Raw genomic sequence first — 26,276 nt, forward strand, 5'->3', positions numbered from 1 at the left:
GGGATTGGGCTGCAGCTGGGGGAGTGACCATGCAAAGAGCAGCCCAGGGTGGTCATAGGGTCTGCTCCCGGGGGCCGTGCCCCCAGCAGAGACTGGCCGTGGTCAGTGGCAAAACACCTGTGGGCTGGGGTTCTGCAGGGCCCCACTCTGCCTGGTACGGCTCCTGCCCCCTGGCGTAGCTCCTGTCTCCCTACCCACTGCCTGGTTCAGCCCCCTGCCCCCTCCCTGGATACAGCCCCCTCCCCCTCCCTGGGTATGGCCTCCTGCTCCTGCCCCTCCCCCTCCCTGGTACGGCCCCCTCCCCCTCCCTGGGTATGGCCTCCTCCCCCTGCCCCCTGGGTACGGCCCCCTCCCCCTCCCCCTCCCTGGGCATGGCCTCCTCCCCCTGCCCCTGCCCCTCCCTGGGTATGGCCTCCTGCTCCTGCCCCTCCCCCTCCCTGGTACGGCCCCCTCCCCCTCCCTGGGTATGGCCTCCTGCTCCTGCCCCTCCCCCTCCCTGGTACGGCCCCCTCCCCCTCCCTGGGTATGGCCTCCTGCTCCTGCCCCTCCCCCTCCCTGGTACGGCCCCCTCCCTGGGCATGGCCTCCTCCCCCTGCCCCTGCCCCTCCCTGGATACGGCCCCCTCCCCCTCCCTGGGTATGGCCTCCTGCTCCTGCCCCTCCCCCTCCCTGGTACGGCCCCCTCCCCGGTTCAGCCCCTCCCCCGGGTCCGGCCTCCTCCCCCTGGTTACGGCTCCTGCCCCCCTGTCCGGCCCGGCTGCTCCCTCTGCCCCGCCCCCCCCCCGCCGGTCCTTTCCCTGTGGGCGGGGCAACGCGAAGCTTCCGGCGGAGGCCGACGGGGCGTGGCCAGGCGACCAGGCCCCTCCCCCGCCCCCTTATCCCCGCCCCCGCCTCAGCCGCCGCACCTGGAGTCGTTGCGGACCCTGTTTGGTGAGTGTCTGGCGGGGGGGGCTCTGTGGCCGGGGGGCGGCGCGGCGCGGAGGGGGGGGCTCTGTGGCCGGGGGTCGGGGGGGCGGCGCGGCGCGGAGGGGGGGGCTCTGTGGCCGGGGGGCGGCGCCGCGTGGAGGGGGGGCTCTGTGGCCGGGGGTCGGGGGGGCGGCGCCGCGCGGAGGGGGGGGGCTCTGTGGCCGGGGGTCGGGGGGGCGGCGCGGCGCGGAGGGGGGGGGCTCTGTGGCCGGGGGTCGGGGGGGCGGCGCCGCGCGGAGGGGGGGGGCTCTGTGGCCGGGGGGCGCGGCGCGGAGGGGGGGGCTCTGTGGCCGGGGGTCGGGGGGGCGGCGCCGCGTGGAGGGGGGGGCTCTGTGGCCGGGGGGCGCGGCGCGGAGGGGGGGGCTCTGTGGCCGGGGGTCGGGGGGGCGGCGCCGCGCGGAGGGGGGCTTGGGCAGCGGCGGTGAGCGGCTGTGCTGGTCTCAGGGTGGGGGCATTCGGGGGGCTCACTGAGAGTGTCCCCAGGGTGCCCTGGGCCCCGGGCCCAGCGAGGGTCCCGGGCTGTGTGTTTGCGTGTTGTTGGCGTGTGGGGGCTGATGTCTTTGGTGCAGCCCTGAGCACAAGAGTCGCTCAGTCCCTGCCCCGAGGAGCCTACGGGTGCAACGCTGCCCGTCTCGCGGTGCCCTCTGCGAGGCCCCGTGAAGGGCCCCGGCTCCTCCGTCTCACCCAGAGCCTGGCGCACCGGGCCCTGCAGGCTCCTCGGGCAGCACTTGTGTGTCAAGGGGGGCAGTGGCGAGGGGGGCTCCCAGGCCCGTGCTGGGTGTCGCAGGTATTTCACGTAGGCCTGTGTGAACTGGGGAAAGGGTAAGTAAATTGGTCGGGGCCAGCAGCCGGGCAGCTGTGTGTGTGAGAGGCCCTGGTCCCGCTCCCATGGGGTGGCACTCATGCCTGATGATTGCTCCCCTCCTGCCCGCTCCTACAATCCGCTTGCTTTGGCCCTGACCCTTGGCCACCAGTTCGTGTCCGCAGGAGGGTGGCAGGATTGCAGGGCCTCATCGTCTTTCGCCAGAGGGCCTGTGTTGACCCTGTAGCTTCTTGTGGGCTGTGGCAATGCCCATGGGCAGTGCCAGGAACTGATCTGATGTGGCAGGGTGGGGGCCCTAGCAGCTTGCTATGGCATTTAACATCACACATAGGACTTATTGATGGTGTTGGAGCGGGGTAGCAGCATGCACCTCTCGCTGGCTGGCTGTCGTGGAGCTTCACATGGACACAGGCTTCACGCAATGCGCCTCAGACGTTCTGTGCCCACAGAGTGGCAGCTGCTAAGGGGCATTAGCTCTCAGCGGAGCGATAAAATCTGGTTCGATTCCTCTTAATTACCGTCTGGCAGCGAGGGCAGGATCCTATCAGCGTGGGCCACGCGGAGAGGCCTCAGGAGAGAAGTGGGTGAAGCTAAAGGGCAGGAGGCTGGGCTGGCTGAGGGCAGGGAGAGCACTGGGCTCCCTGCCGGAGCGGTGCAGCTAGAGAAGGGTTTGTTTTGCTAGAGGCACAGACCAAGCGGGCAGCAGGTCCAGCATTTCCCCTGCAGATATTGGTGTTAAAGCTGGAGCCAGTGTCCACCTGCTGGGCAGAGCTGCTGCCCACTGACCCTGGGCCAGTGAGTGATGGTCTCGGGGGAGCTGCCAGATAGCCCGCGGGGGGCGTGCTCAGCCCGGGAGAGTGGAAAGGCAAGTGCAGTGAGCCCGGAGCAAGGGAGCAGCAGGGATCTCCTGAACTCTGTGTACTGGGATGGAAGATGCGCGGGACTCCGGCCTGCCTTGCCAGTGTTCCTTTCGGGCATGAGCTGATAGCCGGTGCTTTGCAGGCAGGCCGCCCCCTGTGCACCTGGCCAGCCACATGCGCTGGGTGTGGATGGGCAGGGCACACTCCCCCTGAAGCCTGACATCTGATGGCTTGTCCCCAAGTGTTTGTGTGGGCCCCTGGGTGCTACCCAGTCGGGCCCCTGCAGTCTTGGCCATGCTTTGCCACATAACCCTTCTGTGGAGAACGGCCAGGCATCACTGTGGCTGCGGGCGGCTCTCATCCTGCTGCCTGGGGGTCGCAGCACTCCTGACAGCAGGTAGCTGGTCTGGGTAGGGCAAATGCTGAGCCCAGCCAACTCGGCAGTCCTGTCTGATCAAGAGGGCTGGTGGCCCCAGAGTAGCAGTCTGGGCTGGAAGTAGCATGGTGGGCATTTCCCCCGGGAAACCTCTCTGTGAGGGGGCGCTGAGCTCTTGTGCCCATCGGGAGGGGTGAATCCAGCTCTCTGTGATTTGCGTTGAATTCTGCACCTGTGCAGTGAGCCCTTGTGCTGGCCCAGAGCCTGCCTAGGGAAAGGTGCCCTGCTCTGTGCTGCCAGCCCAGGAGAGAAGCTGCAGTGTGGTCCCGTGCCTGCCACCCACTTTCCTCCTTTAGCAGCTCCAGCCTCTGCACAGGCTGTGATGTCTGGTGGCTAACCATAGATTCCCTGCTGGGTGTGATGCTCCCCATTCAAGGACAGGAAGTGTCTGACCTGCCTGAAGAACAGCAGTACTTGTGGCACCTTGGAGACTAACACATTTATTCAGTAGGTCCTTGTGAAAGTGCATGGCCAGCACTACTTTGAGAGCTCAGAGCAGGCGGGGGCTGTGCAAGCTTCCTCCACAGCCATTCTGCCAATGCCCCTTGATCCTGACCTGCAGCCCCCCTGGCTCCTCCCCGCAGGGCTGCTGATGACCCTCAATTCATCTCTAGGATCCTCTCGCCTAAAGCCCTGGAGCTGCTGTGCTAGTGCTGCGAAGCAGGAGGCAGTGCCACCAACCCAGGCTAAGGCTGATGGCTGCAGGGGCCGCAAGCCAGAGGCCAGCGATGGCTCGACTGCAGTACCCAGGGCGCTGGCTGGGCGCTCTGCCTCAGGCTGCCAGGGAGGGTCCAGGTGTTTAGAGCTCTTCCCTTTTGGTTTTAAATGTAAATGGTCTGACCTGGGGATTGGTTCCAGTGGTGCCGCTGGCCCAGGTGCTTTCTCCTCTGGCTGACCCCACGCCAGGTTAGCCAGTGTTCCTGTGGGGCAGGGCCAGATCCGGAAGGCTCTGGCTCATGCTGCTAGCCGAATGTCTGGCAAGATCATACAGCCCTGCTGCAGCCGCAGTGTCGCCAGGCCCTGCGATGTGCCCGCTACTACCAGACAGAAGGGGGTTGTAGGTAGGTGAAAATAGCTTTTGTGGGTGCCACTGCCAGTTCGTCATGTGCGGGCAGGTCATTTTTTTAGCCTGTCAATGTGGCAGCATGGAGCTTGGCTGCACCCAGGTGCTGCCTTGAACTAGCTCAGTTCTGCAGCCCCAATGCCCAGGCTTTCTCCTGGAACTGGTGCAGAAAGCGCTGGCGTGGTGCTAACCAGGGCTGCTACGCGAACAGAACGTTGGGCAAGGGATAGAGACTAAGACAGAAAATATCCTATTGCCTCTCTATAAATCCATGGCACACCCACAGCTTGAATGCTGAATGCAGGTGTGGTCTCCCTGTCTCAAAAAAGGTACACTGGAGTTGGAAAAAGTTCAGAAAAGGGCAACAAAAATGATGAGGGGTATGGAACAGCTTCCATCTGAGGAGAGATGAATAAGACGGGGACTTTTCAGCTTGAAAAGAGACTACTAAGGGGGGATATGATAGAGGTCTATACAATCATGACTGGTGTGGAGAAAGTCACTAAGGAAGAGGTGGGTTTTTTGTTGTTTACTCCTTCTCGTACCACAAGAAATAGGGATCACCCAATGAAATTAATAGGCAGCAGGTTTAAATCAAACCAAAGGAAGTATTTCTTCACACAACACACAGTCAACCTGTGGAACTCTTTGCCAGAGGATGTTGTGAAGGCCAAGACTATAACAGGGTTCAAAAAAGAACTAGATAAGTTCCTGGAGGATAGGTCCATCCATGGCTATTAGCCAGGATGAGCAGGGATGGTGTCCCTGGCCTCTGTTTGCCAGAAGCTGGGGATGGATGACTTGGTGATTCCCTGTTCTGTTCATTCCCTCTGGGGCACCTGGCATTGGTCACTGTCGGAAGACAGGACACTGGGCTGGATGGACCTTCGCTCTGACCCAGTGTGGCTGTTCTTATGATTAGATCCAGCAGGTTGTTCTGGGCTCTGGACTCCATCTAGCTGCTAGTCCCCTTCGCTGGTTGCCAGTCCTGTTCCCAAAATGCGCTGGGCGTCAGGGCTGGTGCTTATTGCTGTAGACTCGGACGGGGGCTGCACAGAGACACTGACAGGAAGCTGGGTTTGTGTGCACAGATTCTCTTGCTGCAGCTTTTCCTTCTGGTGCCTGTTTTTCCAGCCCCCTTGCACTTTCTCTCTGCCTGTGGCTCGCTAGTGTTTGCATTCAGGCTGTTTGGTACAGGTCTCTGGCTCGCAGAGCAGGTCCTGGCAGAGGGCACGCTTGGCATCTCAGTCCCTGCTCTGCAGAGCATTTACCGGGGATCTGACAAGCTGCTTCTGTCACAGCAGCAACAAGGCACCCGAGATGCTTCGAGTAGCAGCATTTCTCGCTTTGCCGCAGTCCAGTGCGGGGATTCCAGAGGCTCTGTCGGCATTGGAGCTCACCTGCCCCCTCTGCTCCTGCGCCTCCCCCCCCGTGCACCTGCTCCCTGGCTGTGCCTGGAGTTTCTCTGGTGCAGATCCAGCCCTGAGAACTGGAGCCCAGGACGACGGAGCTGCAGAGAGACCCCAGAGGCTGTGTGCAGTGAAGGGGTGTGAGCCTGAGAGGAAGTAGTGCAGAATGTGGGCTGGGCAGATGGAGCCAGGTGGCTGCACAGAGGTGGCCAGGGCAGGAGCTCTTGCTTCCGAGGGCTGCCTGCCTTCTTTAGTGCTCCCTCTCTCTGCCCCCCTCCCTGCGGTATCTGAGCAGCACCCTTGGGCCCCCCTGTGAGGCAGGGAGGCGTTAGCGCCATGTGACTGAGGCCCAGAGGCAGGCAGAGTCCAGTTGAGCCAGAAGCTGCGTCAGGTCCCTCCAGTCCAAGCCCAGTTCTCCGTCCACTAGACCCTCCTTGATTCGGAGCTAGCCACACAACGCGGGTCTCGGGCAGCACATGCCAATGCTGAGCCGATGCTGCTCCTCGCCTTGGGCCATGCCCTGCTGGGCCGGGCCAGACACAGCCCCTGAACAGTTCATCAGCCTGGGATGGGGGCAGGGGAGGGGCCAAGGCATCAGCTGCTACAGGACAATGGTTCCCAGCCTTTGTGGTTGGGAATAACACCTCACCCAGTGCAGTCTGCCTGAGTCTGCAGACCGGCGTGCTGCTTTCAAAGCTCCAGCTCTCTGGGGCAGTTCTCTGGCCTGTTACCCAGGAGCTCCGCCTAGATCCGTGTCCCTTTTGTCCCCAGATGGCGGCAGCAGCAGCGAATGGGCAAGGCTCCAGGTTAGCGAGGCACATGTAGCAGACGGCGGTGCCTCCGTCTAGCCCACGCTTCAGGGCTGGGAGCTGATCTGAGACCTCAAGGGGCAGATGTTAGCAGCGATGATGATGATTAGCCATTGGAGCTGCTCCCCTAAAGCCCCACATGGAGTCTGTAAACCCAGACTGGATCTTTCCAAGCGCTCTGTTTTAGCTCAGCCAGGGGTTATGGGCTGGCTGCAGGAGTCACTGGGTGAGACTGACCCAGGAGGGCACTAGACCATCATGGTCCCTCCTGGCCTTGAAATGGCTCCGCTGCAGCTTGGGGGGTCTCGGAGCAGGAGGCGCTGGAGCGATCTGGGGGATGGAGGGAAATGATCTGAACCCCCCGTGGGCTGGAGAAGGGCGCTGGTGCTGGAGGCTGTCCCCCCAGAAGGTGGTGGGGAGCCCTCTCCCTTCAGCAGTGAGGGGGCGCTGAGCAGCCTCTGACTCTGGCCCACTCGCCAGCCAGAGCAGGTTCCCTGAGGAAGCCCTGAGCAGTTTCCCAGGGCCTGCGGTGCGAAGGCCAGAGCAGCCCCCTTCACTGCGGCTGGATCAGGACCACAGCTTGGACCCCACGTGGGGCTAGGTACAGGGAATCTGATCGTGTCAGCCTCTGCTCCAGCCAATCTCTGGGCCGGGGTACAGCCTCTCCTTGCTGGCCGTGGGAGGAGCAGGCCTTGCTGCAGGGGATGGCAGGGGGTGTGTGTGTGTGTGTGTGTGTGTGTGTGTGCGCGTGCGCCTAGCACAGACCCTGGGGATGCCAATAGGGGCTTGGTGCCCCTAAGACTCGCAGTGCCTCGCTGAGGTGACAGGATTAGGATTTCAGATGCTGTAAATAGGCTGCACTGCAGAATTACAGGGAGTTTGAGCAGAGCTGCTTAGTGGCACTTCCTGCAAAGTATGGCCGAGTAATACTCCACCCCTTTTTGGCCCGGGAATGGTGCTTTGCTTAAAATCCCCACGGTGGTGACAGCCCCCTCCTCCTGTCCTGTGATGGGATTAAGCCACTTCTCTAACTGCAACATCCCCCCCCCCTCCGGTTTGTATCTAAGGCGTTCCCAGGCCCTGCGGTCACCCCACAGCCGCCTCCTTGTGCTGCTGGCTTTCTGTGCTCTGGTCTGGCCAAGCAGGGACTGACTGCTAGCTCCTTTCATCTCTGTTTGGGTTCCTGCTTCGGGCGCTAGCCCACACCAGCAGCCTTGGGGCTGCAAATCGAGCAAGGTGGCTTCAGCTGCAAGCAAGGGGCTTTTTCTTGGTGCTGAGCAATTAAAGGAGAGGTTTCTCCCCGTCCCCTCGGCGTGCCGAGCCTGGGTGCCAGGCGCTGGTATTCCTACCGGTCTCCGATTGCTCAGGCTGTCAGACAGCTGGGATTCCTTGGTTCCAAATTTCTGTCAGTTGGTTAAAGTTGCGTTTCAAGGCAGGGCAGCAGTACAGAGGAGACGCCCTGTGTCCTGCCTGGCTCTTGAAGGCCGACATGATGGAGGGGTGGCTGGGCCAGGTTGGGTGTGACCTGGTGCAGGGGGCCACGAGCTATAGAATGTTATGGTGTTAACAGCTGCTGTTTCCACAACCAAATGACCGGCCGTGATTTTCTTCCAGCCTTACTTGTCAGTAGCTTCCCGGGCGGATTTGTGGCTGTGCATGTCCCTGCGCTCACTGCATTCCTCTCGCCGGCCTGTTCCCAGCCCTCTGCTGCAGTGTGTGACGCTCTCCTGTCCGCACGCCTGGCGCAGCAGCAATGGGTGTGACTGCCAGCAATGCGCTGGGGCTCCTCAGGGCGCCTGGGCAATGCTGTCTGGGATCGTCCCTTAGCGCTGTCTCTGCAGCTGGGGAGGCACGCTCGGCTGCTGAGGCTAGGACAAGGGGGCAGGTTTTGGTGTCCATCTCTGACTCGGAGTTGTGATGGCTGTAGCTTTGTCCAGCTCGTTCCCCCTGCGGGGGCCTGGCTCTGTGTGTGGCTGATGTCCCAGGCATGGGATTAAGAAAGCGAAGGACCCAGCAGGATTAGAGCGAGGAGGCTGCGCGTGAGGTGGGGAGCTTGAGGGGGCTCGCTCGGCGTGTTAGACCTGCTGCCGCTTGCATCGTCACTGCCTGACAGCTGAAGCTGGCTGCAGGTTTCTCTCCCGCCCCCTCGATGGAGTGGGTTTGTTTATCGCAGCTGGGAGAAGGGTGTTTCCCAGGTCGCTGAGAAAGAAACTGCTGTGGCCTGAAACTCGGCAGGCTGTGCAGCTGCCCCCCCCCCCCCCGGGAATCGGGCTCTGCTCTGGGGAGGGCATCCCCTCCGCTCTGCTCCAGTGGCTGAGACGATAACTGCCTGATCGGGGCCTTCCTCGCAGCACAGCTCCGGAGCCACCAGGCCTGCACAGCGCGGGGCACGGACTCTGCTTATTGTGGCATTGGCAGGCACCGACATCTTACACCAACGCCACCCAGGGCCGTATGTATCCGAGACTCCCACGCTGGGAGGGCATCTGGTTTGGATTGCGACCCCACATGCCCTGTGGGGGCAAGGCATGGGGCAAGTGACTTAGACCTGGAGGCCATGTTTCTCTCCTAGGTTGTTTTGGCGGTTTGTCCCTCCCCCTTCCCTTCCACCAGCCGGGGATTGCATCTCCATGCCTTGGGGATTCTCGGCCCCCCACCCCGGTCCTCCTCCACGCCAGTCTCTGCATTCTCGCTGGCTGAGTAATGCTTAGATTCCTGGTGCCAGGAAGCCTGTCAATGGGTCAGAGGGAGGAGGTAGCCGGCCACACCAGGAGCCCATCATATCTGGAATTGCCTGCCTTGGCTGTCTAGTCGCAGATCTCCTGGTTAGTCTGGGGTCCCAGGTCTGGCAGGAAAATGCTCATAACTATGTGTGGTTGGGGGGCGGAAAGTGCTCGAAGTGCCTTGGATGGGCTGCAAATCTCTGCCTGCTGATGTCCTAGCCAGGGGAGGATCCCCTGGTCCCATGCCTCTCAAGCTGGTGAGCAGCTTGTACCCTGAAGCATGAGGGCCGAGAGCCCCTGGAACATTGCAGTGCAGCGGCTGCTGAGATTCATGCCATAGAGGGGTCCTTGGCTGTCCACTTGCAGAGGGCAGGCCCCAGGTTGGAGGCCGGCATTGGGTGGCTCTGATCCGCAGTGCAGTCCGTTACGGTCGCCTGCGAGGTGCTAATGCGCCTAGAAACCAGACATTTGTTTCGCTGTAGCAGTGCCCAGCGTGTGCTTTACAGTGCCATGCTGGGAACCCAGCCTCTTGCTGATCCCTGCGAAACCACTGCCCTCCCCTCGCTGTACCTACAGTCAGCTGCAAACAGGCCTTGTGGTGTCCTAAAGCTGGGGAGGGCAGGGACTCCAGAGCATCTATATCCTGCCTGCTGCCAGCGGCCAGTACTAGAGCATCAGGGCATGGACAGAACAGAGCAATCATCGAGTGATCCACCCCATCATCCAGTCCCCAGTTCTGGCAGTAGGGAACCCCCAAGGCAGGGGGCTGCGTCCCTGACCAGCATGGCTAATAGCCATTGGTGGACCTGTCCTCCAGCTCTTCAAAGTGAGGGAGGCTGCGCCTCTCTAGGTTACTAGGGACAGAACTCTGAGCTCATTGAATGCCCCATTGTCATGTTACACGGTGGGGTGACTAGCCCAGGAGCCTTCTCTGGCCCCTTTAGTCTGTCCCTCTGGCCCCTGCACAGTGATGGTGCTAGGAGCAGTGGGGCTCCCACCTCTTACTCAATAGCCCTGGTCTCATCTCCCTGCTCCCCAGAGCTCTGTTCCTCGTCCTCCTCTGGATCCATGTGACTTGTTCAGAGTCCTGTGACCAGCAGGACTTGCCGTAGGGAAACACCAGCCCTTTATGTAACCACATAAGAATAGATCTGGGGCAGCTGCCCTGTCCTCTGACTCCTGCTGCACGTTGAACTAGGCTCTGCTTGGAAGGTGCTGCTAGTGTGGGGCCCACAAGGGGTTGTGAGAGCGGGTTATATTGCTCTCTAAATGGGCACAGCCTGATACTTGTCTAGGCTGCTTCTCTGTGCCATGCTGTCTGGGAGAGGAGGGAACCTCCTCACTCCAGCTCTAGGCTGTAGTGCCAAAGGTCCTTGCCAGGTGTTCAGCCCCTCCCCCCCCGAAAGGGTGGGGCAGGCAGGGGTACCAATGTGCTGGCCCTGCGCTGTCTTAGCTGTCTGCACTACATCTTGTTGCTGATGCGAGTGCATGGGAGGTGCCAATGTGCGTGGTGGTACCTGGTATGCTCCTGGAGCCTGGGGGAGGGGGGAGAAATTTGGGGGAGCTATGCAGCATGCTTTGCTGGTGGGACAGGCGGAAGGGCCGCTCCCCCGCTGATCTGCTCCGAGCCTGGCTGGCTCTTAGCAGTAGGCTGTTGAGCCTGGCACAGGTTCAAGCCCAGACTGCCATGGAGCATTTCTGGCTGCCCAGTCTGAGAAGGGGCATCTAGGAGGAAGGGGGGAAGGAATCAAGGTCTCCAGACACCTACTCAGCAATGGGATTGGTCAAGGTGAGTCTGAGTGGAGAGACTGACAAATAGGCCCCCTGTCCCGGACCCACAAGAGCGGTGCTGCGGCCCCAGCTTTGGAATGGTCTCAAGGGCAAACCCTTCAGTGGGTCTCGCTCTGCCTCGTGGTACATAAGAACAGCCATACTGGGTCAGAGCAAAGGTCCATCCAGCCCAGTAGCCTGTTGGCCGACAATGGCCAATTCCAGGTGCCCCAGAGGCAGTGAACCTAATAGGTGATGACCAAGTGATCTCTCTCCTGCCATCCATCTCCACCCTCTGACAAACAGAGGCTAGGGACACCATTCCTTACCCATCCTGGCTAATAGCCAATAATGGACTTACCCTCCATGAATTTATCCAGTTCTCTTTTAAACCCTGTTATAGTCCTAGCCGTCACAACCTCCTCAGGCAAGGACTTCCACAGGCTGACTGTGCACTGTGTGAAGAACTTCTTCCTTTTATTTGTTTTAAACCTGCTGCCCAATTAATTTCATTTGGTGACCCCTAGTTCTTGTATTATGAGAACAAGTAAACAACTTTTCCTTATTCACTTTTTCCGCACCACTCATGATTTTATAGATCTCTATCATATCCCCCCTTCGTCTCCTCTTTTCCAAGCTGAAAAGTCCTCGCCTCTTTAATCTCTCCTCATATGGGACCCGTTCCAAACCCCTCATCATTTTAGTTGCCCTTCTCTGGACCTTTTCTAACGCCAGTATAGCTTTGTGGCCTCACTGCCTCCCTGGACTGGGCATCTGGGCCTGCAGCCCCCCGCTCCACTCTGCTCATCACACTGAGCCAGACTCTGAGGGAGGCTCGTCCCTCCAATGACACATACGCCCCGTTGCCAAAAGAGCCGGTTTGTTCTGTGCCCTGCACACAGCACAGGCTGGCCTGAGGGGAGCCTAGAGCACTGTCCCGTCTGTTCGACCCAGAGCCAGCCAAGCTGCAATGACCCCCGTGGCTGTTGGTCAGACGCCAGGTGAGAGCCCTGGCTCCTTCCAGGAGCCAGCACTTGCCCCCATGGATCTCAAGCTGGGGAAAGGCTGTTCAGTCTCCCCAAGGAGAGACAGGAAAGTCCACATCCCTCTGGGCCCTTGGTTGCTGGGTGTCAGTGTCCAGACAACTGACTTTGACATTGTCTTCTCATCTCTTCCATTTATATGGGGCTGAGGTCTGTAAAGCTGGGGATCACTCACCCATGTGTCTCCGCCTGCCTGGAGAGCAAACAGTAGGCAACAATGCAGCATCTGGGGGAAACTGAGGCACAAACAGGACTCAAAAATATTACCAATATTCCCACTTCATCACACTCCCTTCCCGCTCGTAAGGGTGGCCCCAGCCCAAGGGGGAGTATTGCCGATGGGAAGCTGGCACTGCAGCTGGGGATAAACGGGGGCTTGTGTCTCTTGCCAGGACCGAAGGAAGCACCCACTTCTGTGTTTCTGGGTGGGCCTGTGGGGGCATTCCTGGGAGCTGCTGGGCCCTGGGAAGGGGTGTGCGGTATGTGGGGGCTGTGCCAGGTGTCTGGGAGCTCTGGATGCCTAGGCTGCGTGACTGATGTTGGCTTGGTTTCACTGAAGGTGTTAAATCCTGTGGGTGGCGCCGTGGTGGACGCTGCGCTGTGGGGTTTCAGCCCTTCGGGCCGAGCGTGCAGCTGTGCTTTTTGTAAATTACTTGCAGGAGAAAGTTGGACTGAACCCAGGGCAGGGAACAGCACTGGCCCTGCAGTGCCAGAGCCAGCCCAGCGCTGTCTCACGTGAGCAGGGCCATCTGATGCTGGGAATTAGATAGGATTTCCCAGAAGCCTTGTGGCAGCGGGCCCAGCTTCTGCTGTTGCTGCCTGAGAAATGAGCCCTGGTGCTTACAAGAAGGGGCTAGGCAGCACCAGGTCTCTCCTGCTCCTGGCACAGCAGCTCCAGCCTGGAGAGCTCTGCCTGCCAGCCCCTGGACACGGCCGGCGCTCAGTGGCCAGCCCTGTGCAGCACAGGTAGGGAGGGACCCTGAGGAAGGGTGCTGGCCACCGGTGTTCTGGGTGGGGTGTACTCTGGCTTTTGCTCCCAGGCCAGCTGGCAGGGTGGCACCTCTTCTGTTCCATTGCGTGCCAACCTGTCATGGCAGGAATCTGCACGAGACCCACATGGGGGATGTGGGAACTTGGCAGCAGCTGTGTAAAAAGGAGTAGCCTGCACCTGCCCTCGCTGTTAACCCCACGGGCGCCTCGGCTGTAGCTGCGGCCCTGGAGACTACGGATCCCAGCCCGCACGCTGTGTGGCCAGCACTGTTGGGCTGTAGTCACCACTTCTGGAAAGAAGGAAGATGGGCTTGAGTCCTTCTTTGCTTCTCTGTGGTAGGCAGAGGGCCTGGGGTGGGGGGGAGCCCTGTGCTGGCAGGGGTCCCTGCGGGGGGAGAGCAGTGGGGCCTGGGACGAGGGACCTGGGCAGAGTGGAAGCCCTGCAGTGGGGTGGGGGGAGTGTCCTGGGGGCAGCAGGGGTCCCTGTGGTGGGGGGCAGTGGGGCCCAGGGGGAAGGATCTGGCTGGAGGGGAAGTTCTGCAGGGGGGGAGGGGGCGGAGATGAGCCTTGGGGGGGGTGAACGGGGCCCCCGTCTCCTGTGGCAGGAGGGGCCAGGGGAGATTCGCTAGGGGGCTGGAGAACGGGCAGGGTTGTTGCCAGCTGTTGAGTGCAGGAGGCCTGAGTAACTGCCCCTCCCTGCCCCTCCTGCATGGTGGCTGCCTAAGGTGCCTCGGGTACCTCCACACAGCAGCCCCCCGCCGGGCTCGGCCTTGGGCTCGGGCTGGACAATGGCGGTGTAGGCGCGCGTGGAGTTCGACTGGGGCTTTGAAACCCCCCAGGCCCCTCTCCTGCGGGCAGTGTTAGACGGACCCTTCTGGCTGTGCATGCACCTGCCACCCATGCAGTCACAGAGCATCCCGAGTAGGGTGACCAGATGTCCTGATTTCATAGGGGCAGTTGTGATATTTTGGGGCTTTGTCTTATATAGGTGCCTGTTTACCTCCCCAACCCGATTTTTTTTCACACTGTCTGGTCCCCCGAGGCAGCCCCCCGACAGCCGGATCCGGACCAGCAGGGCCTTCCATTTGGCCTGCCAGGTGTCCGCAGCTCCGTGCTGCTCCTTGCTGGGGGCTCCGTGTCCGGACCGCCCGGCTCCAGCACCTGGCCTCCCCACCCGGACCCGGCTGCTGTTCCCTCTGTGCGCCCAGGAGGGAAAGGGGCTGCCAGGAGTGTGGAGCTGAACGAAAGGCCCTCCCCAGAGCCCCCCGCCAGGCACCCCCTTCCCTCTGAGCTGGCAGGGGCCAGGGCCAGGGGGGAGCAAGGGGGCATCAGGCAGGTCTGGAGCCTGGCAGAGGGGGCCGGGGCAGGCCTGCAGGCAGAGCTGAGCAGTGGGGCCCCGGGAACAGGAGGTGGGGGATAGGGTGCTGCCGGCTGCCTGACCCCCGTCTCCGGCCTGGCCCGGGGGGGGGGGGGAGGACGCTGGCGCTAGGCCCTGGTTACCGTGGCGACAGAGCCGCAGGAACTGGGTCAGCCTGCTCCCTAGCAGAGACACCTCACGGCTGGGTGACGTGGGGCCCCCCGAGCAGAGGTGGGACACGGGCTGAGGAGGAGGCAGGGGGGCAATGGGGGGGCTGAGGAGGTCGTGGGGGGGCATGAGGCACTGGGTGGTGGGGGGCTGGGGAGGTAGCCATGGGGTGATGGCAGCCCTGGGAGCGGGGGATGGGGGATGGGAGGCAGCTGTGGGGGGGACATGGAGTGATGGGGGGGGCTGGGGAGGCAGCTGTGGGGGGCATGGAGCGATGGGGGGGCTGGGGAGGCAGCCGTGGGGGGCATGGGGCAATGGGGGGCTGCGGAGGCATCTGGGGGTGGCATCCAGTCCTGTCAGCTCTGGAAAGGATGGGCTGCCTGGGAGGCTGGGCTTTGGGGGGGCCCCTCTGGCTGTGGCTGGCTAGCGGTGGGGGGACTCAGGAGCAAGGCCTCTAACACCCCCTCTGTGTGTGTTCTCCTCAGCACTGAAGCAGCAGTGGGCGCCTTGGAACATGTCCCACGAGAAGAGCTTCCTGGTGTCGGGCGATGGCTTCCCCACTCCAAGCCCTGCCTTCCCTGGGCAGCAGCCTCCTGCCCCGCCAGCCTACGCACAGCCCCCCTTCCCGGCAGCACCCTATCCACAGCCCCAGTTCCAGCCAGGACCCTACAACCAGCCGGGCTTTCCGCAGGGCCCGTACCCTCAAGGGCCTGGGCTGTACCCATCAGCCCCGTATCCTCAGGGGCCATGTCCACCAGCAGGCGCGTATCCTCAGGGGCCGTGTCCACCGGGGCCGTATGTGCAGCCGCCGTACGCCCAGCCACAGCCCATAGTCTCAGAGGACCAAGGCTGTAAGTGACATTACTGCTTCTGTGGGAGGTGGGGCAGAGGCAGTGGGGAGGGCATGCCTGGGGGGGCTGCCCCATCCCCCTCTAGAGCTGAGCGAGACCCGAACCCTCCCAGCAGCTAGGCTGCATTCTGCCTGCTTGGAGTCCCAGCAGGTGCTGCCGGTCCAGCTGGAGGCTTCTCCCCAAAGTCTGCTGCAGCTAGTGGTGCCCTCTGATCTGCTGCTCTGCAGAGCTTCCAGACTCCTCCTGGGGCTCCCAGCTCTACTTCCCCTTCCCCCAGGTCTGCTCTGCACCTGCTGTGGCCCTGGGAATAGTACCTGTGTCCTCAAGGGTAGGGTGAGCTGCTGGGAAATGGGGTGAAAGATGCAGAGCCAGCCCCATCCCTGGGGGCCAAGTGAGGGAGATCTGGGTTATGTGGCAGGCTCTGGACATAGGCTTTGTGAGAATAACCAAGGATCCAGACCTCAGGGAGACTGGGAAGCTGGTTAACCTGGTGCAGTGTCTGTGTAAACAGGTTCTTAGACACCACTTTGCAATGGGATCCATGATGGCCCCTGTGACTCCTGGGCACGGTAGGGCAGCGGTAACGCTCCCAGTCTGAGGAGCTCTCTGGGCCCCTCCATCCTGCACAGGGCCTAGAGGTCTGAGTGAGGGGTGGGATTTGGGGGCTGAATTAGTGTGGCTTGGCCAAGGTCACCGGAATCGCTGGGGCTCAGTGCTCTCCCCCTGCCCACTCCCTGCTGCTGCAGCTGTGAGGGCTTCTCTGCCTGGGGACTCTGCCCTGGGGACAGCAGCAGCTGCTTCCTCTGGAGAAGAACGGGGAGTCCCTTGCCTGCAGCCCTCTTGCACCCCAGGGAGAGAAGAGGAGACTCCAGCAGCCTCCCCGCCCTAGGGCAGGTGAGGCCTAGCCACGAACCAGGGTCCTGTTTCCTGCCGGCCCTCCACCATTGGGGAGGGGGGCATGGTGGTGTCTGGCATGCTCTCTTAGCTGCAGGGAGGAATTGCTGAGCTGCACCTGTGACTGCTCACCCCCATGCATGCAGCGCAAGCCAGCCTGGAGCTTCTGGGGAGAGGATGCTGCAGCCAGCTTCTCATGCCATGCTGGCAAGGGGGCCAGCGGGAGATGGGCTGGGTGTGGGGGGCAGCTTCAGGCTCCCTCCAGCGCTCTGAGAGGCGCAGGGCGTGGGCTCCTGCCTCCTCACACCAGTGCCCTCATGTGGGCTGTGGCAGAGTGCAGGCAGCAGGGATGTACGAGTGCTGGTGTGGCAGGCACAAGCATGCTCCTGATCGGCGTTGCCCACCGCTCTCAGCCCTGCCTGACCCCTCTCACCTGCCTTTCTTGTATCCCTGTGCGGCACTGTCACCACAAGACTTAGCGAGCCCTCCCCATGTGCCCTGGAGACCAGGCACCATGGCCACCAGAGTTGGTGAGCTGCCGCTCCTGGGGCATAGCCAGGACGTGATCTCCCAAGGGTTGGGGCTGGAGATGTGGGGCCAGGGTGCTGCAGTGTGTGCGGTAGCGCTCAGCATTCATCTGGCCCAGGGCCTGCTCCCCTGGAGCTTCGTTCTTTTTGGGCGCTGGGCTGCTCGTGGCCAGGGCCAGGGGGCTGAAGGGCTGTGCACCAGCTTCTGTCTTACTCCCCCTTTCTCCAGCTCCACTGCACAGTAACTACCATGAGGAGGGACCGCCCTCGTACTACGACAACCAGGACTTCCCCATCGCCCACTGGGATGACAAGAGCATCCGCCAGGCCTTCATCCGCAAGGTGAGGGGCTCCCAGTGCACTGGGGTGCTTCAGTCAGGCTGGGCAGGAGCCAAGGGCCTGTGATTCCCCACTGGAGGAGGTGGGAGGGGCCCCCTCTTTGCATGGGGATAGGGGAAAATTCCCCATGGTGGGGGAGAGGGGCCCTGCCCTCACCTATGCCATGTGCCCTTCCAGGTGTTCCTGGTGCTGACCCTCCAGCTGAGCGTGACCTTGGCCTTCGTGGCCATCTTCACCTTTGTGAAGGGTGTGAAGGGCTTTGTGAGGCGCAACGTCTGGACGTACTATGTCTCTTACGCCGTCTTCTTCATCTCGCTGATCGTGCTGAGCTGCTGTGGGGAGTTCTGCCGCAAGTACCCCTGGAACCTGGTGGCCCTGGTGAGCACCAGCCTGTGGGCCCAGCGCAGCCCCACCCCTGAAATCCCCTCTCGCCCAGGGTGACAGCGTGGGGCTGGGAGGGGCCCTCTGTCTGCTCTGGGGCTGCTCTCCCCACCCATCGTGCTGTTCCCTATGCTGCCCCATCCCCGCACGACCCCCCCAACCTGTGCTGCATGCCGTGTCTCGGCGCTGCAGTGTGCCGAGACGAGCTGCCGGGGCAGAGTGCTCCGGGAAGTCTCCCTACCCAGCTGCTTACCCTTGTACCCCTTACTCCATGGTCTTGCGCCCCCTTCCAGGAGTGCTGAGCTGAGTCAGCCCTGCTGAGGAGAGGCTGGGTGGTGCAGGGGTGTTGAGCCCAGGGAGGCACTAGGAGGCGCTGTGCTGCTGGCTCTGGGGTGGAGCCCCATAGGGGGCATGTGAGGGAGTGGGGCAGATTGACCTGGGGATGTCGCAGGGGAGTTTTACTGGGACTGTCTGCATTGGAGATGGGACAGCAGGGGGTGACTTCACTTGAGGGATGATGGTTGGGGCCAGGTGACACCTTCTGCCTGGGAAACTAGACAAAGGCTGGAGGAGGAGTGGTGGGGGCTGGGTGGGAGGGCTGGAGGGGGTTTCAGTTTGGAGCGGTCTGGGGAAACGGAGGGAGCCCCAAGGCTGGGGTCTAAGCTCCCTGCCTCCTCCCCCCCCCCCCCGAGGGACCTGACTGAGGGGTCCTGTTTGTACCTACAAGCTCTGGTTTGGACTGTGTTCCTGTTATCTAATAAACCTTCCATTTTACTGGCTGGCTGAGAGTCACGGGGAATCGCAGGAAGTGGGGGTGCAGGGCCCTGACTCCCCCACACTCCGTGACAGGGCGCTCTCCTGAGTCAGCACTGACCCCAAGTGCAGCCCCCTGGGTCCTGAGCACAGAGCCAATGACAGCCCCATGGCCACAGTCCCTGGTGGATCTGGGGCAAGATTTCATTACACTTGCTTCGGGCTGAATGCAGGGCTAGTCATACTGTCTTGTCCCTTTGGCTGGGCGTGAGCTGGCTGCATTGGGGCAGGAGGTGGAGACCCCTTCTGATGGCCGTGTGCTAGGCTTTTAGCAGGTGGCCGTTCCCTCCAGCGAAGGCTGTACACCGTTCGTTCACCGTTCTCCCCCGCTGGGCACTCTCCAGGCCCAGCCCCTCTTGGGGTTGTAGGTTTCCAGCTTTGGGCTTTCCGGTGCGTCCTGCAGACAGGTCCCCGGGGAATGAGGCTGTTGTGGCACTAAGGGTTTGCGGCTTGGGGCTGGACGGTGGGGCCCAGGCTGCTTCCCTGGCAGCTGGGGGTGCCCCTCACCCGGGTGCCTGCCCCGCCTCGGCTCTGCTCAGCCTGCCCCAGTCCCTGCCTCCCTCTAATGCATGTCCCTTCTCTCCAGTCCATCCTGACCGTTAGCCTCTCCTACATGGTGGGGATGATCGCCAGCTTCTATGAAACGGACGCCGTCGTCATGGCTGTGGGCATCACAGCCGCTGTCTGCTTCACCGTTGTCCTCTTCTCCTTGCAGGTAAGGGGGGCTGGGCTCTCTTCCCCCACTAGCACTTGGTCCCCAGGCTGGGCTGGGAGCTTGCTACTGGGCCACCCAGGGGGATCCCTTCACTAGAAGCCCTGTGGCCATCTGGGGAGTGAGGGGTTGGCATCTGCCTTCGCCAACTGTGAGAGTGGGGAGCCAGGAGCCCCAGGCTGTACCCTGCTGGGGATATGGCTAGCCCGCTGTCTGGGGCCCTGGCACCTGTGGGTCACTGCCCAGCTGTGCCCTCTAGTCTGAACCTTAGCAGACATCTGCCATTAGGAGTCAGTCCCTGCTGCAGTAGCTTCCCGGGCACCGTCTGTGTCTTCATGCTACTAAGGGGTTGAATCTCCAGAGCCCTTGCGCTGGGGCAGCACCTGCCCGCTAACGGCTCCATGTGCTCAAGCTGCGTTGGGTGTGGATTGTGCTTAGTGGGAATGGCAGCGTCCCTGGGAGCTGGACGTGGGGCTGGCAGGATCCAGGTGCAGCCTGTGAGCTGCCTGTGCTGGTTCCCGGGGAAGTCGCCCTCAGGCCCAGCCATGCCGTAGCCTTGCCTGGGGCTGGGCAGCCAGCCCTGCAATAACCGGCCCAGGTCTGGGCTCCTGGGTGAGCTGCCTGGAAAGCAGAGAGACCTGGGCCCAAAGCAGGGCTCCTTTCAGCTCCTCCAGCAGGCAGAGCAGTGCTGGGGTCAGGCATCGCCCAGCCATGAGGGCAGGGGCTGGAGCTCCTGCACGAGACGACCCAATGGCCCGTCGTCCTCTCCTGCAGACTAAGTACAACTTCACCTCGTGCCGGGGCATGCTGATCGTCTGCCTGATGGTGCTGATCATCTTCTCCATCCTGTGTATCTTCATCCGGAACCGCATCATGGACATTGTCTATGCCTCGCTGGGAGCCCTGCTCTTCACCTGTGTGAGTGTCGGGCGGGGCGGGGCAGCGCCACTATGTGATCTCCTGCAGATCCCTGCCTGCCCATGGGGATGGCCTGGGCTGGACCCTCATGCCGCCGAGTGGGCGGGAGCCAGGGTGCTCAGCCTAGAGGCTCGTCAGGGCCTCAAATGGGACAGCTCTGCCTGATGAACCCCTCCCCCATGGGGATGTGGCTGCTTCACCACAGCTGGGAAACCAAACCCCCAGGGTCATGGATGCTGCGCCCCTTGGGCCTTAAAATCCACCCTCTCCAGCTGCGAGTCTAGCTATGGCCACCACATCCCTGTGCCCATGGGTGAGCACCTTGCCGGAGAGTAGGCCTGGAGCTGTGTGGTGGGGACAGCTCTAGAACTGGCAGTAGCTTCAGACCCTCTTCGTGGCACCACCTGGGAGCTTGTTCCTGCTCCTGCCTAGTCCCAGCTGGAACCACACCTCTGTGGTGTGGGTGGGCATGAACACAGGGTCCCAGTGTTGGCTGTGAGACCAGTCATCGTGCCTGGATAAACGCCCCCATTCTTGAGATGGCGGCTGCTGGTAGGTGGGAAGGGGCCAAGTCCCAGCTCTCGCTCACCAAGCCAGAGAGCCCTGTCTGGCTGGCACTGGGACCCATCCCCTTATCTAGAGGGGGAGGGGTGTTGGAGACCCTGCTCAGAAAGGGAGGGAGGAGCTTGGCAGGGCAGGGTCTGTTATGGCCAGGGACAGCCCCTCCCTTTGGATCACCCAACCCCCAGTGCTCTGCTCCTGGGCATGACACTGTCCATGCTCCTCCATCCTGGCAGCATTTCCAGAGCACCCCAGTGTGCAGGGGGGCAAGAGGCACAGCTTGGCATGGACCGTCCCTCCAGCCATGCCATGTGCAGGACAGGGGAGCTGCATTCTCTCCCTCAGCTCCTGGGCAGCAGAGCTACTGGCAAGGCCTGCAGCTGGGTACCCAGGCATGGTCCCCGCAGAAAGCATGCTGCTGCGTCAGGCTTGGTGCCAAGGCTGGCATGCTGCTTCTGGGTGACCCCTGCCCCCCCCCAACCTCCTCCCTTGCAGTTCCTAGCGGTGGACACTCAGATGATCCTGGGGAACAATCAACTGTCCCTGAGCCCGGAGGACTACGTCTTCGCCACCCTCAACCTCTACATGGATATTATCAACATCTTCCTCTACATCCTGGCCATCATCGGCCGGGCCAAGGACTAGCGCACACCCGCTGCTGCGGAGAGTAGGGTAACCTCCTGTGCCAGCCCCACCTCACTGCGTGTCACTGCCCCCACCCCGGCCCTGCTCCCCCATAGCCATTTGCTGTGTTGTTTTCATGGCATCTCGTTGTTGGTTCTCGTGTTCTAGTTATTTTGACCCATGGTCACCTTACCAGTCCTTCAGGAAGGACAGTGGGGTTGGGAGCAGCTGAGCTGCACTGGGCTCATGGTTTTGGAAGGACCTGCCCTGGGCCATCATGGGATGAGGGACGCTCTCCATCCTTTGGCTGCCCGTGCTGCGTGGGGGTGGGCACATGGGGCAGGGTGGGGTGTATAAATAGCTTTGCTCTGCACCACGTCAGGAGCTGCTGTCTTGCTTCAGGGGATGTCGCTGCCTGGCTGTGTCCCAAGCATCTCCCCCACTCTGCCAGAGGCAGCTCTTTGGCTGCCGCTGCTCCTCTCGGCTGTCAGTAGCCAGTTGCGTCCCCAGCCTCCCACTGGTGAATGGATTGAAGCCCACTCTGGCCCCAGGCGCTACCCTCTAGCGGCAGGGCTGCCTCACACAGGCAGATCAGGCCTTGGCATTTTGTGAGACGACCAGAGAGAGCTTCAAAGCACCGGCTCTGTTAGCGCCTGGCCCCAGAGATCGGACAGGCTGGGCAGTGCCTCCCAAGCAGTGCCCCTGCCGGGCCTGGCAGCACCTGCCTGTATTAACTACAGTTAGTCATGAAGATTTTGAGACCCTGAACCGTTGTGGGGGGGAAGGGGCTAACTGGGGGGGGCTGAGTGCAGGCCGCTCCCCAGAGTGCCCTGGTGTGCAGTCCCCTTGAGGCTGCTTCCCAAGGCGCTGTGTGTGGCTGGCCTGAGGGTGAGCACAGGGCTCTGCCCAGTTCCCCTGCCACGAGCACCTGGTGTGGGCTGCGCCACGGCCCTGCCTTCCTTTTCCATGCAGCCCAGCTCCCTCCTGCTCCAGGTGGCCAGAGGGCTGGGTCCCTGTCGTTCTGTATGTCACTGGATGCTGCTGTTAATAAAGTTCTGTCTAGATGTGAGACCTGCACCAGTCCAGACTCTCCTTTCCCTGTCCCAGCCCTCTCCTGGGGTGCCCCCTGCACGAGCAGCATCTGCACTGCCATGCACCCAGAGGCCTGGCTAAGCAAGCGGCACCAGGAGAGAGCTGGGTGAGGCTCACCCTGCTGGGCAGCCCAGAGACCGCTTTGCCATCCCCTCTGCACACCAGTCCCTGGGGCCAGGGAGCTGCATTCCTTGAGCTGTGTGGACCTCTCCCTCCCCTCCCCTCCCCTCTCCTCTCCCTCCCCACTTGGCAGCTAGACATCGCAGGGAGCAAGGGGCTGGCTGAGGAGGCTCTTGCTCTAGAGCAGGGTTACTAGCCCTTGGGCTCCTGGCTCCCTCTCCTCAGGAGCAGGGCACTGTCAGGGCCAGGGGAGAGGACTTCAGCAGAGCAACAAGCACCTGTGTCTGCCCCACACACCTGGGGGTATCACGGGGCAAGTGGGGGGCCTTCTGCACCATTTGGGCTCCATAGCACTACATGGTGCAGCCAGCGGAGGCCAGCACAGAGGGATCGATCCCAGAGCCCCTCCCGCCCCCTGGAGCAAGGTAAGGCCCTGACAGACCCTGGGGCCATGTAGGGACAGGGATATAAATGCCGTCTCTGTCCTGGCAGCCCCTGTGCCCCAACCACACCTACAATCTCCTGGTAGCACAGGCAGGCTGTGAGCACTGCTGAGCTGCCTGGACTCCAGTGGTAGGAGGTTCTGGGGTGTGGCGCTCGAGTGGGGTCCCTGCACTGCTGCATGCTGCCTGGCTGTCCCTGTGCCCCGAGCTCAGAGCCACTCTGCACTCATCTGTATAATAGGATGTCCTAATAAAGTGAGAATGTACAAAGCATTGGGCTTCTCTCGTCCTTCTTGGGCTAGGCTTTCCTGCAGCTGCTGCTCCCCCTGCCAGCAGCAGCTGGGTACGGTGAAGTGTCTGCATCTCTGTGCTGCCCTCTCTCCTAGGCATGCTGTGACAGTACCCAGGGTCATGAGGCCTCTCCCCGCCACCGCCTTAGCATGTCCCTGCCTGCTGTGGGTCAGTCCCTGAAACCAATGGCCTCTGGCAGCACAGGCCCGCTGGCTCTACAGCTTAGCCAACATGCCAACCCCTGAGTCATGGAACCGTAGGACTGGCAGGGACTCGAGAGGTCTTCTAGTCCAGTTTCCTGCACTCATGGCAGGACAATTATCTAGACCCTTCCTGACAGGGGGTATGTCTAACCTGCTCTTAAACATCTCCAATGACAGAAATTCCACAACTTCCCTAGGCAATTTATTCCAGTGCTTAACCACCCTGACAGTTGGGAAGTTTTTCCTAATGTCCAACCTAAACCTCCCTTCCTGGAATTTAAGTCCATTGCTGCTTGTTCTAGCCTCAGAAGTAAACAAGAAAAGAAATTTTCTCTTTCCTCCTTGTAACAACCTTTTATGTACTAGAAAACTGTTACGTCCCCTCTGTCTTCTCTTCTCCAGCCTAAACAAGCCCCGTGTTTTCAATCTTCCCTCACAGGTCGTGTTTTCTAGCCCTTTTATCATTTTTGTTGCTCTTCTCTGGACTCTCTCCAGTTTGTCCACATCTTTTCTGAAATGTGGCACCCAGAACTGGACACAATACTCCAGCTGAGGCCTAATCAGGGTGCAGTAGAGCGGAAGAATTACTTCTCATGTCTTGCTTACAACACTCCTGCTAATACAGCCCAGTAGGACGTTCGCTTTTTTTGCAACAGTGTTACACTGGTGACTCATATTTAGCTTGTGATCCACTATGACCCCCAGATCCCTTTCTGCAGTACTCCTTCCTAGGCAGTCATTTCCCATTTTGTATGTGTGCAACTGATTTGCTCCTTCCTAAGTGGAGTACTTTGCATTTGTCTGTACTGAATTTCATCGTATTTACTTCAGACCATTTCTCCAGTTTGTCCAGATCATTTTGAATCCAGAGCACTTGCAATCCCTCCCAGCTTGGTATTGTCCACAAGCTTTATAAGTGTACTCTCTATGCCATTATCTAAATCACTGCTGAAGATATTGAACGGAACTGGACCCAGAACTGATCACAGCGGGACACCACTCGTTATGCTCTTCCAGCATGACTGTGAACCACTGATAACTCCTCTCTGGGAATGGTTTTCCAGCTAGTTATGCACCCACCTTATAGTAGCTTCATCTAGATTGCATTTCCCTAGTTTGTTTGAGAAGATCGTGCAAGACACTATCAAAAGCCTTTCTAAAGTCAAGACATACCACATCTACCACTCCCCCCCCCCCCCCCCCCCGCATCCACAAGGCTTGTTACCCTGCCAAGAAAGCTATCAGGTTGGTTTGACAAATTTGTTCTTGACAAATCCATGTTGATAGTTACTTATCACCTTATTACCTTCTAGGTGTTTGCACATTGATTGCTTAATTATTTGCTCCATTATCTTTCCGGGTACAGAAGTTAAGATGACTGGTCTGTAATTCCCTGGGTTGTCCTTCCCCTTTTTAGAGATGGGCACTATATTTGCCCTTTTCCAGTCCTCTGGAATCTCTCCCGTCTTCCAGGACTTTTAGAAGATAATCGCTAATGGCTCAGCTATCTCCTCTGTCAACTCCTTGAGTATTCTAGGATGTATTTCATCAGGCCCTGGTGACTTGAAAATCTCTAGCTTGTCTAAATAATTTTTAACTTGTCCTTTCCCTATTTTAGCCTCCAATCCTACCTCATTTTCACTGGCATTCACTGTGTTAGACATCCAATCACTACTAACCTTTTTGGTGAAAACTGAAACAAAAAAATCATTTAGGACTTCTGCTATTTCCACATTTTCTGTTACTGTGTGTGGGGGGGGGGCAGGGAGGGAACAGTAACTGGCTCTCACGGACTCACAGGATCTATGCCCTCTCGGCTCTGTAAGGCCCCTGGGAGTAACCCCCTTCAGTCTGACATCCCTTCTCGAGGGTTGCACTTGCTCTATGGGGTTAGGCCCTTTGACCCTACCACCTCCCCGGACTGCACTGCTAAGCCTCTAGCATGCCTGGCTCTCTCTGTGGCCCCACTCAAGGTGTCCCCTCGCTCTGGACCCCCATGGCCTCCACTCCCAGAGGGAATGATGCAACCCCGATCTCTAGACTGGAGTGACACTCAGCCAGCATAAAACAGGAGGGTTTATTGAACGTCTGAACCCAGTACAGGAAACTTGCCTGGCCTCCCTCAGCAAAGCACATCTAGGTCTGTCCCAAATCCACGTGGGCTCTTGTTGCCCTCTTCCCCACACAATCCCGAAGCCCCTCCTTCCAGCTGGGCATCTGATTATCCCAGTCCCCCAAATCCCACCTCTGTCTTTTGTCTTCTGCCCCAGGTAAACAGGCCAGCTGGGCCGCCTCCTCCCCTCAGCCTCTCCTCTCATCTGCCCTTTGTTTCCTCTCTAGAACGGGCTGGTCTGGTCACTGGAGTCCTCTTTCTGCAGTCGGGCCTCCCGGTCACCAGTCGCTGGGCTATCCATTCTCCAGGCCGTTCGCTGGCCCTCTGAAACAACAAACTTCCTCTCCCACCACCTCGTTAAACCAATAACACCCAGGGAAACTGGGTCCCACCCCTTCTGCCTGCAAATCCTAGGAAAAACAAGAAACCCCCCTGCTTCATCACATCTCACCCCCCTTCGAGTTGAACTGAGCGGAGTCACTTGGTCAATGACCTGGGAAAATTCAGGGCCCCTGCCCCGTGAGAAAGCATCGGCTATAACATTGGCGCTTCCGCTCATATGGACCGCTTCCATGTCATAACCCTGGAGGAGCAGGCTCCATCTCAGCAGCTTGGCATTAGCCCCTTTCAGCTGGTGCAGTCACAGCGGGGCGAATGGTCAGTGCACACAGTGAAGCACTGCCCAAAAAGATATGGCTGCAGCTTTTTAAGGGCCCACGCCATGGCCAGGCATTCCTTCGTTATGGCCATGTAGTGCTGCTCCCAGGTCAGCAGCTTCTTGCTCAAGTACACAGTGGGGTGTCTCTCCCCCTTAGTATCAGTTTGCATCAGCACCGCACCCAGCCCGGTGTCTGAGGCATCAATGAACACCAGGAAGGGTTTATTAAAATCCAGGTTTACCAGCGCCGGGCTTTGGATAAGTGCCCCCTTTAGTGCACAGAGAGACCTCTGGCACTGCTCAGTCCAGACCAGCTTGTC

The 26,276-nt window shown here is 60.5% G+C and overlaps 1 protein-coding gene across 8 annotated transcripts; it reads left to right on the plus strand.

The window, feature by feature from the left end:
• Positions 1 to 819: 819 nt before the first annotated feature.
• GRINA (glutamate ionotropic receptor NMDA type subunit associated protein 1) lies at positions 820 to 22,962 on the plus strand. Of its 8 annotated transcripts, none has more exons than XM_038390560.2 (7): positions 820 to 929; positions 14,902 to 15,267; positions 16,918 to 17,030; positions 17,205 to 17,405; positions 18,808 to 18,936; positions 19,708 to 19,851; positions 20,908 to 22,962. In XM_038390560.2, the coding sequence occupies exons 2-7, from the start codon at positions 14,931 to 14,933 to the stop codon at positions 21,055 to 21,057; spliced, it is 1,074 nt and encodes a 357-aa protein (XP_038246488.1). In that variant the 5' UTR covers positions 820 to 929; positions 14,902 to 14,930; the 3' UTR covers positions 21,058 to 22,962. The 8 variants fall into 8 exon arrangements, with proteins under 8 accessions (XP_038246488.1, XP_043363149.1, XP_038246490.1 ...); XM_043507214.1 differs by lacking the exon at positions 820 to 929 and adding an exon at positions 3,310 to 3,314; XM_038390562.2 differs by lacking the exon at positions 820 to 929 and adding an exon at positions 4,685 to 8,409.
• The last annotated feature ends 3,314 nt before the right edge of the window (positions 22,963 to 26,276 follow it).

This window comes from Dermochelys coriacea, chromosome 2 (genome assembly GCF_009764565.3).
Source record: "Dermochelys coriacea isolate rDerCor1 chromosome 2, rDerCor1.pri.v4, whole genome shotgun sequence".
Lineage (NCBI taxonomy): Eukaryota > Metazoa > Chordata > Testudines > Dermochelyidae > Dermochelys > Dermochelys coriacea.

What these genes read in the sequence shown, in the direction of transcription:
- GRINA (XM_038390558.2), top strand. Translation starts at nt 13,197, where the DNA reads ATGGGCTTGAGTCCTTCTTTGCTTCTCTGTG. An exon ending in TCCTTCTTTGCTTCTCTGTG is followed by an intron (nt 13,228 to 14,901) that starts GTAGGCAGAGGG and finishes TGTTCTCCTCAG; the next exon opens with CACTGAAGCAGCAGTGGGCG. An exon ending in CCTGGAACCTGGTGGCCCTG is followed by an intron (nt 17,406 to 18,807) that starts GTGAGCACCAGC and finishes CCTTCTCTCCAG; the next exon opens with TCCATCCTGACCGTTAGCCT.